A 15964-nucleotide genomic window follows, 5' to 3' on the forward strand; every position below is an offset into this window, starting at 1 on the left:
CTAATGTAAACAGATACACTTTTTATATTAGTAAATGATGAGATTAACATTAACTAAGATGAATAAATTCTGCAGATATATATATATATATATATATTATATATATATATATATATATATATATATATATATATATATATATATATATATATATATTTCTTCCTTTATTTTCAGAAATGCTGAATGAGTGCAGAAATATGGATTTTAATTTACATTTAGCGTGTATTATTTTTTGCGCATTGATCAAAATGTCTCAATCAATTAGTAAGCATATTTCCATGTGTAATTATTAAAATGTAGCCTATATATTTAATAAAAATATTAATAGAAATATAGTATACTATTCCATTCTGCTTATCCTCTGTAGGGTCGGATATTTTATTATTAAATATAATAATTACTCATGGAAAGATGCTTACTAATTGATTGAGACATTTTGATCAATGCACAAAAAATAATACACATATTTCTGCACGCATGTGCAGCATTTCTGAAAATAAAGGATATTACTCAGTCTGTAGTTCCATTACTATATAGCAGCAGAGAAATATTGATTTAGACTCTTCTCCATTGGAAATTGAATTACACCTAGTTTCGGGAAAGCTGTTAAGCTGCCTATCACCATAGCAACTATGAGTATAATTTCTGTTGAATCTATAAAACAAAATGGCATGAAGGGATGAAAAGCAAACACATGATTTCAGTTGTGACTTACAACAAGGTTAAACAATAAATCCCTAAAAATTTTCAATATTTCAATGTTCAGACAAAGCGGGAAGGCTGTGTTTATATGACCTCACCGTAAAAGGATCATGCACGGTCAGCTACAGATCTAGAGAGATACTCGGCCCGGCAGCAACAAAAGAAGTGCACGGCTGGCTAAATGTCAGTACGCTTCCTAGGATTACAATAGCCAAATAACAGAACTGGCTGCCACCCACTCCGAGTCCAGCTCAGCCTCTTAGTCGGACCAAAATGGAGGTTCAATTAATGTGTCAGGGGAGATTTATGGCCTTTAAGCCTCAATCTTCTTTAAAGAGTTCTACTTCAGTTTATATATGTGTTTGCATCAGTAACTAGGAGGTTTATTTGAATACATATAAATGAGCTCGTACAGAGATCTCATGTAAGCATAATTTTGAAATTGCCAATTATAAGGACATCATGCTGAGTCACATTCTGGTGTGCCAGAGTAAGTTCAGTCTCTATCATTACTCTTCAGTCTACTTAGAGTCTTAGACCCCTTAACATGAACCATGTCACTTTACAAAGATGTTAAAAAGCTGCGGTTTTTAGTGTTATTGAGTTGAAAACGTAACTATGAAATACATTTGATATTACATGTATTGTGACCGACACTTGAACTATACACATCCATTCTAAACAATCTGTGATTAACATGATTGGTAAAAGAGAATTTAAGACCACAAAGGAAAAAGATCAAGCCATTTTTTAAATAAAGAAGAGGGCAGAAGATTTAAGTAAAGGATAAAAGTCATGGATTTTGTACATACAGTGCATCACAATTAAAACTGTCAAAAGTCAAAATTATTACTACAATGTTACACCAATAAAAGTCATTTTAAGGGCCAGATCAAGTAGAAAGTGTGCCTTAAGGTAATATTTTGCAGTGTAGATCATAAAATCATAAATATTCAAGGTTATTTTTAATTTGCTGTCTATCATTGCGTACCTAAGTGTTAAGAAATCTACATAAATCATTAATTGTGCCTGACATCATTTGCATAGTGCTGTTAGAACACAGTGGGACCGACAATTCCATAAGCGTGTGATGCCAGAAGTCATAATATTTTACCCCACTCGCTATTATATTAACTCTTATATATAAAAAAAGAAAAGAAAAGATTGTAGTGTAAAAAAAAGTATAAATGAAATACCTTGCCCTGTAAATTCTCAAATCGTGATTCGTTATTGTGTGCCTGCCAGCTTGAGACAATGAATGACAGTGCATTTATCCTTCCCGCACTTAGAAATATGTACACAAGGACAGAGGGCCATTTATGACGAACAACATCTGTTCCATTACTCACTTCTCAAAAAAAAAAAACACTTCTCTGTCATAATAATAATGTCTGGATTTGTTGACAGCTCTGAATGGCCGCACCCCACAGCAGTCCCACCCTGGTGACCCAACACCAAATAAACACACAGAGCCTCATTAATACTGCATTGTCCTCTAGAACACGCTGACAATGAAAAAAAAAACTCTTACCTTTACAATGGAGATCCTCTGATGCTCTCAGCTATTGACTCTACAGATCAGCTCCAACTACTGTCTCTTGCGCTGGCTTCTCAAAATCTTTTTCTTGAGCTCTTCCTCTGATATGTCAAAAACAATCTGCTTTTCCCTCTGTTTAACAAAGGATCCTTTATTTGTTCTGGATGCCCGTTGAGGCCTGCTTGTCAGGAGGAAGGCTACTTGGAGGAGAGATCTTTCAGTGCCCTGTAATGTAGAAGTCAAAATGGCTCTGCTGGTGATGCTGAGACTGAGTGAACCAGTGACATCATCAGTGAGGAAGGCAGAAGCATCAATGCAGTAGAGAGAGAGAGAGAGAGAGAGAGAGAGAGAGAGAGAGAGAGAGAGAGAGAGAGCGAGCGAGAGGGGGAGGAGAGAGGAGGGGGGTTGAGGGATGGAGATTAGATTCCCCGCTGAGTATGGTGCGCGTGCACACACACACAGACACAGACACACACACACACACACACACACACACACACACACACACACACACACACACACACAAACATGGCTCTACATAACATGAGATTCAGTAGCTGGACTGCATACGTGTGATAGATTAAAATAAACCAAGTAGGTAGGTTTGTCCCCAAGTATGCAGTATGATTTTTAAGACTAAATAATATTTAATATTTACGTTAATTCACCTCTAATTCTATTGACTTAGCCTCTTTCTCTGTGTTTGTGAATTAGAGACTAAAAGTAAAATGACACCAGTAAAGAAATAATTCTTAATAAAAAAACATTCATTTAATTTGCATTTGGTTTCATTTAACAGCTATAGATTATTAAATATTGAAGGTAAAAATGATCTAAAATTCTAGATTATTAAAAACGGCAGTCATTTAAATTGTTATGCAAGTAAGGGGTAATTGAAAGAAAATATTAATAATAATAAATATGAATTAATTAGAATTCATATTCATATTCGATTATTATTATTATTAATATTTATTATTATTATTATTATTATAATTATATGACTTCTAATGTCCAATTCTTATGCTAAAGAAAATAAAATACTGAAGGTAAAAATTGTCTAAAATTCTAGAATATTAAAAATGGCAGTTATTAAAAATGTTTTGCAAATTAGAGGTAATTTTTTTTATATTCATATTAAGTAATTATTATTAATAATAATAATGTTTTTATTATTAAATTATTATTATAGCATGACTTCTACACTTTAATGTTGAATGCTAAAGAAAAAAATGGTTAATTCTTAGTTTTTATACTTTTTTCATTAAATGTATATAAACAAACAAACAAATAGATAAAACAAACAAACAAACAAACAAATAAATACAAATAAAATATAAAAACTACTCGAATCCAAAAAGCTATAAATACAATTTTCTGAGATTATGGTTCTGCGGTATTGCTTATAAGTTAAAATATTCCACTTTTTTTTCCCATGGAAAAATATGGAATTGGAAAGAAGAGTAAATAATATTTGTCCTCATTTTGACCTTTCCTTTGAGCTATCAGTCGAGGAAAAATCAGCTTTCTGGTGGGATTACTCAGTTCACAAACTATTAGAGAAAATTGGACTGTGCTCTCCCCACAAATCCAGTAAATCCATGTAACACATTCATAAAGGAAGCTTTTCCCACTGACATTAATCCGCCTCTATTATTCTGACTCAGCCCCTCTTTGCATTTTCTGAATTTTGAGACTAAAATGAAATGACACCATAAGAATTATATCTCATGATTAAGAGTAAATTATTTTAAGAGTACATTTAAACAATCAAAGTAATATTATTGAAGTAATATATAAGTGAAATAGCCATATTTATGAGGTAAAAAAGGGATTTTAAAAGACTTATCCATCAGCCATTAATAGCCATCTTTTAAAGAAGATAACAGAGGTCATTATGATTTAAAGTCAAAATGGTTTTTATTTAGTGTCTCTAGCCTCTATGTGAGGAAAGAAAAACAGAGCAGCACATCAGTCCCTCTGAATGCTGTAATGATGATTCAGTGTTTTGGCCAGTCCATGTACAATAGAGGGAAGGGCACAGACCATCTATGGCACATCCAGAACATGGAAGTCCCTTGGGTTTCACCCAAATCAATGCAGTTTTCTATGTCCATCTAATGAGCTGAGCAGGTCATTTACTTCATCTGGGACTTCATTTCCTATGGTCTTTGTCTTCCCTTTCATTCTATTATCTTTTTCTTGTCTGACTCTTCCTAACACCTCTTTATCTCACCCTGTTTTGTCAACATGCCCCTTCCTCAAAAGTCTGACCACTTACACCAAGTGAACGGCTTCTTGATCACTCATAACTATCCATGAATCCACGTCATTCAGGACTATATGTGTGTGACGCACAAATATTTAGAAACGCGCATCTACAACATCACCAATGCTGCTCAGTAAAGAGACACACACACACAAACACACACACACACACACACACACATATACAGTATATATATATATATATATATATATATATATATATATATATATATATATATATATATATATATATATATGGCAAAATATTAATTATTTATTATAATATTCTCACTACCATAATGAATATATGCAAAACTCCAAAAAACAACAACAAAAAATTCCAAAGTAATTATTAATAATAAATTATCGAAGTATTTCTTACATTGAATACTTGAAATGACTGAATTTCATTTAAAAAAAGAGCACTCAGACTGAATCTGAAAATGTTTTATTCACTAATTTTCTTTATATCTTTTCTCTCTCCCTCTTTTTTTAAATTTATTTGAATTTGAATTGAAATAGGACATTTCTTTGATTTACCCTGGGATATGGCTCAGAGAGGAAGGCACAGCAAGCACTGAGCAACCACAGCATTCAGTTAGACACAATGCCAGTCTGAGCAGTCCCTTGTGGCTGCTTTTCTCTTCTTGTGTCTCTTTCTCCTTCCCAACCCTTCCTGCTTCTCTGTCTCAGCTCAGTGGAGCAATACTCTGAATAATTTATCCAGCTAAAGAAGCTCTGGTGTGGGCCTGATACCGTCTTAAAGGGACGGGCTTTTAGTGAGAATACTGCAAATAAAAACATGATGATAAAAGATAATGCAACCTAGAAGTCCACAACCGTCACACAAAAACAAACCTAATCCTACCACCACACAATTTTCAGCTGTATTATCAGTTTGAGTAATTCATTCAAAAAGCCATGCTTACAGGTCAAAGAACTTTATCTTCCTGCTGACATCCACATAAAGATCAATGAGGGAGGTGCATTGACTCTAAAGTGAAAGCTGCTGCTGCCAGAACAGTGAAACACACTCATAGGCTACATAAGATATTGCAGAAATGGAACCAGGATCAACTGTCAGTGCTGTGCGGAGCCAGAGGGTTTTGTGTGGAGAGGAAATTCGACCTGCAGTTATCTTAATAAAGGAAGGAAAGATTCATAGCATTCTGCCTGATTCAGAAGCTTCAGCGCACACTGCTGGAAAGGTGAGCTAGACTGAGAGAGTGCGACATACACCACCTGCTGGAGACTACAGGCGGTGCAGTCCTCATACGATTTTGGACAGAAGGGCCTGGTTTCAAAAACAGGTCTTAGATTAAGCACGGATTAAGCCTTAGTTCAATTAAGACATTTAAGCAGCTTTAATAAACGTGCCTGATGTGCATCTTGAGACAAAACAATGGCACTGACATATTTTAAGATATCTCAGTGCAAACTGCTTTCAGTTAAAACAGCTCAAATATGCATTTTAGTCTGGGATTATATGCTTAAACCTTGTCTGTGAAACTGGGGGAAAGATTTAAGGGAAGGATAATCCACGTAAAGGATTTAAGATTTTGCAGGTTGGTTTCAAACACCTTGTTCAAAACCTTCACTTTCCTCCAACTTAAACTAGGTAAACTAAATATTATATTATTGGTTTAGAGAGAGAGAGAGAGAGAGAGAGAGAGAGAGAGAGAGAGAGAGAGAGAGAGAGAGAGAGAGAGAGAGAGAGAGAGAGAATAAACCCAATGGCAGTAAGGCAAGGTCAACTATATTATAAAAGTAGATTTAAACCAAAAGGTTGAACTAGGTTCTCATAATAATGTACACTGTAAAAAATAAAATTGCTGCCTTAAATTTTTAAGTACAATCAGCTGCATTGTGTAATATTTAGGAGGATCTGTTGACAGAAATGCAACATCATATACATAACTATGTTTTCAGTGGTGTATAAAGACCTTACTTAATGAACCGTTATGTTTTTAATTACCTTAGGATGAGCAATTTCTATCTACATACACCATGGGTTCCCCTAACATTAAAATGCGCCGACATGTTACTACAGTAGCCTTAAACGGACAAACACGTTTCGTCACTATGTTTTTCTTCGTGCAAGGAAGCTAGCTAAAGTCAGTGAATAAAACACTGACACAATGATGAACAAGTAACAATAATATTCGCAATAGCATAATTTTACTGAATAATTAAAGGGTAACTAAACCCTAAACCAACTTTTTTTAGTTAATGATCTGTAAGAATGGGGCTTTATTAGTGCTGTTCATTGATTCAAGTAATTTTTTTGACATTTGTGTTTAAAGTGTTTTAATTTTACAAAATATGGTGTAAAAACGTCTGAGTGCTGCCCTCTTCAGGTTGAACAGTGGCTACTGCAGTTGAATTTTCCTATTGGAAGTTGTGGTACCCTCTGACGTCAGAGGGTACCAGCTAACCACGCCCTTGCCTACAAAGAGATACGTCTCAGATGCACGCCCCCTCTCCACTGGGCTCTGCCTACTTTTCCAGCATTTTTCAAATATTGCCAGTGGGTGGAGTCAGGCTCTGACCAGGGGTTTAGTTACCCTTTAAGTTAACCTAATTTCTTAATTTATCTTTGTAAAGAAACCTCATTGCTAAACTGGCTACTCTCTGCGGTCTCAGACGACGACATCTTTTCCTGACGGCCACTGTAACTTCTGTTGGTTGCAATTCGCAACCTCACCACTAGATGCCACTTAAAGTTACATGGTGCATCTTTAAGTAATTTCAACTTAAATTACAATAAACTGACTTTAAAAAATTAGTTGAATCTTGTATAACTTGTAAAAACGTTGAAAATGGCTTAACTTATTTTGATGAGTTAAAGCAATGTAAAAAACATATGTTGTCATATTAATGATCATATAATTTTGTTACTTTGTTTTTTCCCCCCATAAATGTCAAGTTGGGGCACTGTTTTAAATGCATTAAATGTTCGGTCAATACAATGGTTGATATGTATAAACATAACTTTTTTTATTTTTGCTGGTTAATGATTTTGTTTCAGAAAAGGCCGTTTCATGCAGGTTCCATTATGACAGCCTTTACCCCATATTTTGACAACATGCCTATTGTACAAAGAAAACAAATGTCTATTTGTCCATGTTCAATGAACTGTATTTTTGCTCAGTATGTCTCTAACAAAACATCTCTAATCTCTAAATCTAATTTAAACCCTAAATGATTTTCCATTCCATTCATCTAACTAGACAGCATCTTTATAACAGGTGTTAGATGTGGGGAACAGTCTGGTAATGCCAGGTATAGTGGACAGTCATGTTCACGTTAATGAACCAGGCCGTTCTACTTGGGAAGGGTACTGGACCGCCACACGGGCAGCTGCAGCAGGAGGGGTGACCACTATTGTAGACATGCCCCTGTGAGTATAGACTTTTAAAATTAAAATTCAGTGACTTAACTGACATTACCATTATAATGGACGGTATATTTGGAAATGTAAAAAAAAAAAAAAAAAAAAATTGAATTCCCCCAGTCTCCCTTATAACGATTAGAAATAATATAGCTGATATAGCTGAACTTTTATTAGCAAGCTGATAAAAGACCTTTTGGGGTGGGGGGGGGGACAGACCAAGTCTAGGTTGGTCTAGGTTGATAAATAACAAAAAAAGTGACATAACTGATTCATTTCATGGTACACAGAAACAGCATCCCACCAACTACAACTCTTGGAAACTTTCATGAGAAGCTGCGTGCTGCTACAGGACAGTGTTTTGTAGACACAGCATTTTGGGGAGGAGTCATCCCTGACAACCAGGTACTTGCCTACAAACTACCTGTACGAAATACATTTTGGTTTTACATTGTTCTTATAATTTTTTAATATTATAGAATTCATATTTGCTATGCCATACCTCTATAAAAGTTTACCCTGTTCTACATTCCAAACATGGAAGTGCGAAAAATATTGTTTATCCATCTAAGCAGAATCAGCCGCTGCACACAGTAGTGTTTCATTTCTGAATAAATCAGGGTTTTTTTAATGAATTGGTCGAGTAAATTATTCAATGATTCACTCCAAAAGACATCCGAAACCCTGAACCAACCACTAAACCTTAATTTAACCCATGTAGAAACCTTACACTAGTCAGTAAGTACATTGAAAGTGCATGTACTGTAAAATAAAGTGCAACCCAAAATTCAAATCTTCATATTTTACACTTCATCCATACAAATTCATACACACATTCATACTAGATACAGAAGCACATACTTTTTAACGGTCACAAAGTACTTTTTTTTACTCAGAAATTATCTGATTTTGGACGCAGCCATCCACAAAGATTCAATGATTCACTCCAAAAGACTTTGGCAGCATACAAATATGTGTACTTCACATTTCATGCGTACTAATCCATACTACACACATTCATAGTTCCTGAATGAATCAGTTTTTGAATGAATCGGTTGATTAAATGATTCTCTCCAAAAGACATCGGCTGCATCCAAATATGCACGCTAATGCATACTATACACATTCATATTATACTGAACATTCTTTTTTAAAAGTTGCAAACATATTCAAAAGAAGTCCCTATGCGATTTCGAACACTAAATTTGGCCATAGACTTGTTTAGTTCCTGAATGAATCAGCATTTTTGAACAAATCAGTTAAGTAAATGAGTCATTGATTCACTCCGAAAGACAGTCACTTATCTCCATCTATTGGCATAAGAATGTGTTGCCAGTATAACAATTAAATGTTTGTCTGCCTGCCAATCCATCTCTGTTCATCCATCTCAGCTAGAGCTAAGGCCGATGGTCCAAGCTGGTGTGGCTGGATTTAAGTGCTTTCTGATCCACAGTGGAGTGGATGAGTTTCCTCATGTGAGTGACGCTGATCTGCATGAAGCTATGAAACAGCTCCAGGGCACAGACAGCGTTCTGCTGGTGAGCCATCTCATATTCTGCCTGTCCCAATCATTTCATCTGACTTCATTAAACATTTCTACCATGATGAGCTTCTCATGGCAATGGTAAAAGTAGTATCAGACATAATTGAATATGCAGAAATAAATATGAATTATGTTGCTTATGGAACTTAAAATTAAGTTCTATAGTAATGATGCACCTATTTTGGAATAGTTTCATGCAGAGCGAGAAGTCCAGCATCCAGCAGCTGAGAAAGGGGGTAGGAGCTTAATCATTTAATGGTAATTAAAACTACTGAAAATCATGAACACTTATTAATTTTAAGATGCAATTTCCTGCTTTTCTCGTCCCTCAGATCCGCATGAATATTCCACCTTCCTGAGGTCTAGACCTGATATTATGGAGCTTGAGGCCATCCGTACTGTCACTCAGCTCTGCTTACAGTATAAGTATGTTATGATGAGACCTATAAGGGTGATAAAGTCCTCAACTTTTGATTATCTAATGACTGTTATGCAGACTAGAGTAGCCAATCAAGAAATGACAAGTCAGCTGTTCTGTTCTTATTATCAGAGTGCGATGCCACATTGTGCACCTGTCATCAGCCCAGCCTCTGGAGCTCATTAGGGCAGCAAGACAGGCTGGAGCTCCGCTGACTGTGGAGACCACCCATCACTACCTCAACCTGACGGCAGAGAACATCCCAGCACGGGCCACTCAGTTCAAATGCTGCCCACCGATACGAGACACGGCCAACCGGGTATGGGATACACTAGAACTTGTTAAAGTAATAGTTTACCTAAAAATAAATTACTTTCTTGTGTGGAACACTAAAACAGACATTTTGAGGAATACACACAGTCATTTCCCCCATGCTATTACAACTAATGAGCACCAAAATGTAGATGTAAAAACAGCATCATAAAAGAATCATGCACTATATATCAAGTCTTCTGAAATCATACAATAGCTTTGTGAGAGGAACAGACTGAAATTCACATTGTTGACAGACGATTATCTTCCCCTCCAGTGGGCTGTCAGTCAGGGACTTGAACTCAGACCCGATCAGTCCCGTTTGTAAACCGAATTTCGGTTTTGTGAACTGACTCAACTGATTTATTAAAGGGTTAGTTCACCCAAAAATGAAAATTCTCTCATCAACAACTCACCCTCATGTCGTTCCAAATGAACACAAATCGGAACGCAAATGAAGATCTTTTTTATTAAATCTGAGAGCTTTCTGTCCCTCCATAGACAGCTATGCAACAGACACTTTGATGCTTCAAAAAGTTCATAAAAAAATTATAAAATATATGAATCCATATGAATTGAGTGGTTTAATCCAAAATTCTCTGAAGAGGCACGATTGCTTTATATGATGAACAGATTGAATTTAGGTTTTTATTCACATAACATCGAAGCTCAAGCATGTTCGCTTGATGTGTGAGAACCAATGAGGTTCATTCTCGTGTGTTATGCAGCACGTTTGAGCTTCAGCAAGAGCCAATGAGATTCATTCTCATGTTAAACAGCACGTTTGAGCTTCCGCAAGAACCAATGAGGTTTGTTCTCGCATGTCAAGCAAGTTTGGTTGAGCTTCTGTTTATGTTCGCTGATTATTGTTTATTGGTGAATAAAAGCCTAAACCGCTCAATTCATATGGATTAGTTTTACGATTTCTTTATGAACTTTTTGATGTGTCAAAGTGGTAGTTACGTAGCTGTCAATGGAGGGACAGAAAGCTCTCAGATTTCATCAAAAATATCTACATTTGTGTTCCGAAGATGAACGAAAGTCTTACTGGTTTGGAACGACATGAGGGTGAGTAATTACTGACAGAATTTTCATTTTGAGGTGAACTATCCCTTTAAATAGAAAGCAAAAAAAAAAAAAAAAAAAATCCTGACTTTATTACAAGAGCACAAGTCATGTGGACTTTATTTATTTGTTTTAACACATTTATTATTAACTGCATTGAAAATTGCATCCTTCTTGAAAATTTATCTTTTTGTGTTCCACAAAAGAAAGTCATACAGGTTTGAAACAACAACAGTTTTAATGACAGAATTTTCAATTTGGGTGAACTATTCCTGAACTATTTTCCGATTGTCTCACGAACTTCCACAAACCGTGATTATAGTGCATTCTAACTATTAGGAATGAATCTGTTTCTTTGTCAGGAGCTCTTGTGGTCTGCACTCAAAGCTGGGGAGATTGATATGGTTGTTTCAGATCATTCTCCGTGCACACCTGACCTGAAGTGTTTGGACAGAGGCGATTTCACGCAGGCGTGGGGAGGGATCTCTTCTCTGCAGTTTGGTAGGCTGTCATTGTATCCAATTCGTTCATACACTCACACGCATATGCCTTATGATGGTCAAAGTACGGTGTGAGGTAAACAGTGGTCCACCAACAGTTTACCAATCAAACTAATGATTAACTCTTAAGAAACTGACGTTCAGAAGTCAAATCCCAGATTTGATCTAACTAACAAAAGATCTACAGTCACAGGAATAAAGTATGGGATTAGTTTGGATTTCTGCATTAATAATTGGTCATAAATCTTCATCAAATCACAACAATTGACAAACAAGTCTGCAGAAACAAAACACAAACATGGGTGTTCCACAGTGATTTTGACAAAATTTACTGGACACATGAAACCAAAGCTGTTTGCAAAAGACTCAGAATGCTAAGGAAAACGACACAGCACACCAACATCAAAACCTCGTCCTAACCATCATTGTTTGGAGCTACTTTGCAGTTTCATGTCCTGGACTGCTCGGAAAGCTCAAGTCCAAGTTTATCAGGACATTTTGCAGAGACTTTTGTCTTCCAATTGAAGTGCAATGGACAATGACCCAAAGACCAATGGTAAAATCAATAACAGAATGAGATAAGCAGAAGAAAATATGCCTTCTGGAGTGACCCGGTCTTTGACATCCAAACCATAATTCTGAATTTAAAATTTAAGGTCTGATCAGCAATTACAGTTTGCTGTAGTAGGTTATTGCCAAAACAGGGTCAACCAATTACAAAAAAAATGTACAAATAACATTTTACTAATGTTCAAATTAAGATATGAATATGTTATTTCTGAATGTTCTCTGAACATTCCAAACATCCAGTTTTAAAACGTTTTTTCTAAGTTAGGCGAACGTTAAGGAAACATTCCATTTAATTATTCTGCAAACATTATGGAAACGTCACTTTTGAATGTTCTCTTAAAGGAGACATATCATGCTTTTAAATCGTTCCTTTTTACATATAAATCATACATTTGTAGTCTATATAAAGCGGAACTGCAATGCTTGGGTCTGAATTCCTCATTATTATAGCTCCACAGGCCCCTTTTCTACCCCTTTTCTGATGTGCGTCTGAGAGCAACTCGTTTTGGTGCGGTCTCTTTAAATACAATTGAGACACTTCATACCCCGCCCCCTCTCCAGGTTGTAGAGGTGACACTCGGTTCAACTCCACCACGTTCGGCCATTTTTGTAGTTTGATAGCAGAGATACGATTATCTAGCGGCACAGAAACTTTTTATTCACACGTTATTAACAAAATGTCAACAACGGAAGACTTGTCCAGCCAGCCTTACATGTTCGAGCCAGAGTCGGAGCCGAAGCGAGATGAAAATGAAGACGACGAACCTGCAGAACAACGTCTTCATATGGATGTATCGCAATGGTGTGTTACTGTATTTACACATGAAATTTTGGTCTTCCGACCTTTTACCACCGTGTCGATTTATTTTGATTAATATGTGCGAGGGAGATAGAGCAAGACAGCGTCTAGTTTGGAGACGGTGTCTTGTTTACATTTTCGCCTGGCTCCGAAGAGAGAGAGAGTGCGTGCGCGCGACCGGGTCTCTCTCTCTCTGCTCGTTCTTTCAGTTAAACAAGCGCGGCAGTTCATCTACATTAGACCGTGTAATGAAGCGTGTGGGTTACTACATCCAACAACCGAACATTTTAACTTACCCTCTCGTAACTTCTGTATCTTTTAGCTTGGACTACAAAATTGCAGCGAGAAATAAAAATGGCGGATTGCTCGAAGTGTTGGGCTGGAAGTCAATGTCCTTATTTGGCAGTTCCGCTGCAAATACTGTGACGTAATAGTTCACAAAACGTCATAGATAACAGAAAAATCAGAACAGGTTGAAAAATAAGGCCAAAACAGAATATAAAGATATCAACGAAGCACCTGAAGAGAATAATTTCAACTTTTCTGTACTTCTAAACACTCCAAATATACAACAAAATGCATTTAAGGGCTAAAAAAGTGGATTTAGCATGATATGTCCCCTTTAAGTTTTGAGAACTTTATTAAAGACAAGGTTAATTAGCTCCAACTTACTGGGTTCACATACTTTTTCCACCCTGAACTGTGAAATGTATTTACTGTTATTTCAACTGGGATTAGATAAAAATGTTAATAAATCAGTTTATTTAAAGGGAAATCTATGGTTCTGTAAGATGATCAAATTCAAAGAGTGTTTCATATATTGCGAGTTAGCAAAAACAAAATTGGTGTTACTAAAATTTAAATTCATCTAGCTGTTTACCAACAGGTCTATCTTTGTTCTGGACATCAGCTTCTAAAAGAGGATTTTCATATTCTGATGCAGTAAGACTCTTGTGTAAAGAACCTGCTCGACTCTGTCGCCTTGACAACCAAAAAGGGAGTCTCATTCCAGGTCACGACGCAGACTTAGTCATTTGGGATCCAGAAAAAGAGTTTATGGTGAGAAAGAGAGGGATTCACTCTAGGGAGTTGAGCTGAGATGCTCGAAATGACTGACAGCAAGATAGAACATGCTTGTTGCTATACTTCTCTGAAAATACACTGAAATGCTTTTCGGAGCCTGCAAGTAAATGTGTGTCATTTAATTTCTTAGGTGAAAGAAGACAACATACATCATAAAAACAAGGTAGGTAAAATTGTACATAAACCAATATGACTTTTCACATACTGATGAAGGGAATTTTTTACTTTTTCTCTCTTTTCAGTTGACTCCATACCTTGGCCTTGCTCTGCGAGGGAAGGTGAAGGGCACTATAGTCCGAGGGAGGCTGGTTTACAGTCATGGCTCTTTCAGCACTCAGCCTCTAGGGAAGCATCTCTTTATTCAGCACAAGACACCGGCACCACTGTGAACAAAGCACATGAAACACATTCATTACATATCTCGCCCTATAGACCTTAAGTAGCTCCGCCCCTTTCCAGCGCTGAGCTCGTTGTGTTCCGTCTTCCGGTTTGTATTTCCACAGCATGATGGTAAGATCTTACCGATTTATGAATGAAACGCTCGTTTTAAAAATCTTACCGGTCTACTGACATTTGTTATGACATCCCCTTTAAACATTAGCCTACAATTCTCATGATAACTTTCGATAACTTTACAATAAGTAAATCCACTTCACCGGCTAATTACTCTTCGACAGCGATGCCATGGAAATCTACAGAGCTATACGCAAAAACGGAAGTTCAAAGACAAAATTCTAAAGATGTCTTGTTTCTGTGGCGCATAAGGTCTATATACTTACTCACCACTGTCAGGTCAGGAATTGCTATGCAACAATGCTACTATGTGGCATATAATTATAGAGTAAATATTTTTTTTTAATTAGCAATTTATTTTAATTGATTATTGTGAATGGTTGTGGTATATTCCAAAATGCTTTGGATAACACTTTATTAATAATAATATTAATAATAATACATTTCATAATTAACCTAACATTTCATTATAAAGGGATAGTTCACCCAAAAATGTAAATTGTCAAAATTTACTCCCCCTTATGTCGTTCCAGTACGACTTGTGTTTCTTCTGTAAAACATAATAGAAAATATTTTGAAGAATGTTGGTAATTAAACAGTTTCTATTCTCATTGACATTTTTTTTGTCCATACAATGAAAGTCGAACCAAAACTGTTTTGTTACCAACATTCTTCAAATTATTTTTTAAAGTATGCAACCTTTTTCATGAAATTTTGGAGCAAGTTTTAAAGCTGAAATGTTGTTTAAATTGTTATGGAATTTGAAAAAAATTACATAAATGTCAAAAATATTTTGAGCTATTAAAATACAGAATTAAAATATGAATATGGTGCATTTTTTGTCATTTTCATTAGTTAGTTAATTAATAATGAATATTGTTAACTAAGCTCTATTGCAATTGTATATTTCTTCAGGAAATGTAAATACAATTTGATTACATCACTGCAAAGATAAGTAACTAATGTTTAACCCAACTTCAGAGCAAAACAGTGAATTTTAAAGATTGCTTTACTGATTTACATGTAAAAATAAGAGAATAAAGAAATTTGAAAATTATTTATCTGTATCTCTTGTTTTTATGAGCAGACATTGTATTATATACACTAAATGCTCAACATTTGAAAGATGTGGAATAATAAATTAATGCTTTTGCCCTATATTTACACATTTTCTTCTGTATTAATTAATTTGTGTTTTAAAGTGAAAAATCGAAAAAAAACGAAAACACGATTTAAGGTTTTAGGATTTCAGTGTTAGTGGTC

The 15964-nt window shown here is 35.7% G+C and overlaps 2 protein-coding genes across 18 annotated transcripts in view; one reads left to right on the forward strand and one right to left on the reverse strand.

The window, feature by feature from the left end:
- kif1aa (kinesin family member 1Aa) overlaps nucleotides 1-15964 on the reverse strand; it is an 81673-nt gene that overhangs the window by 65359 nt on the left and 350 nt on the right. For 16 of the 17 annotated variants that reach the window (XM_079882855.1, XM_079882854.1, XM_079882853.1 and 13 more), the window contains exon 1: nucleotides 2234-2501. The gene's annotated coding sequence lies outside the window, so the exon portion shown is untranslated. Of the gene's footprint in view, nucleotides 1-2233; nucleotides 2502-14442; nucleotides 14572-15964 lie in introns of those variants that run through there. The other variant, XM_079882847.1, reaches the window with a different exon arrangement.
- Nucleotides 5481-15726, forward strand: LOC307165331 (allantoinase, mitochondrial). Its single transcript, XM_079882864.1, has 11 exons — nucleotides 5481-5715; nucleotides 7756-7907; nucleotides 8189-8303; nucleotides 9290-9436; nucleotides 9632-9677; nucleotides 9774-9867; nucleotides 9992-10178; nucleotides 11599-11737; nucleotides 13992-14164; nucleotides 14319-14351; nucleotides 14431-15726. The coding sequence occupies exons 1-11, from the start codon at nucleotides 5569-5571 to the stop codon at nucleotides 14575-14577; spliced, it is 1380 nt and encodes a 459-aa protein (XP_079738990.1). The 5' UTR covers nucleotides 5481-5568; the 3' UTR covers nucleotides 14578-15726.

The sequence above is a fragment of the Squalius cephalus genome, assembly GCF_949319135.1.
Source record: "Squalius cephalus genome assembly, chromosome: 10".
In the NCBI taxonomy this organism is placed as follows: Eukaryota; Metazoa; Chordata; class Actinopteri; order Cypriniformes; family Leuciscidae; genus Squalius; species Squalius cephalus.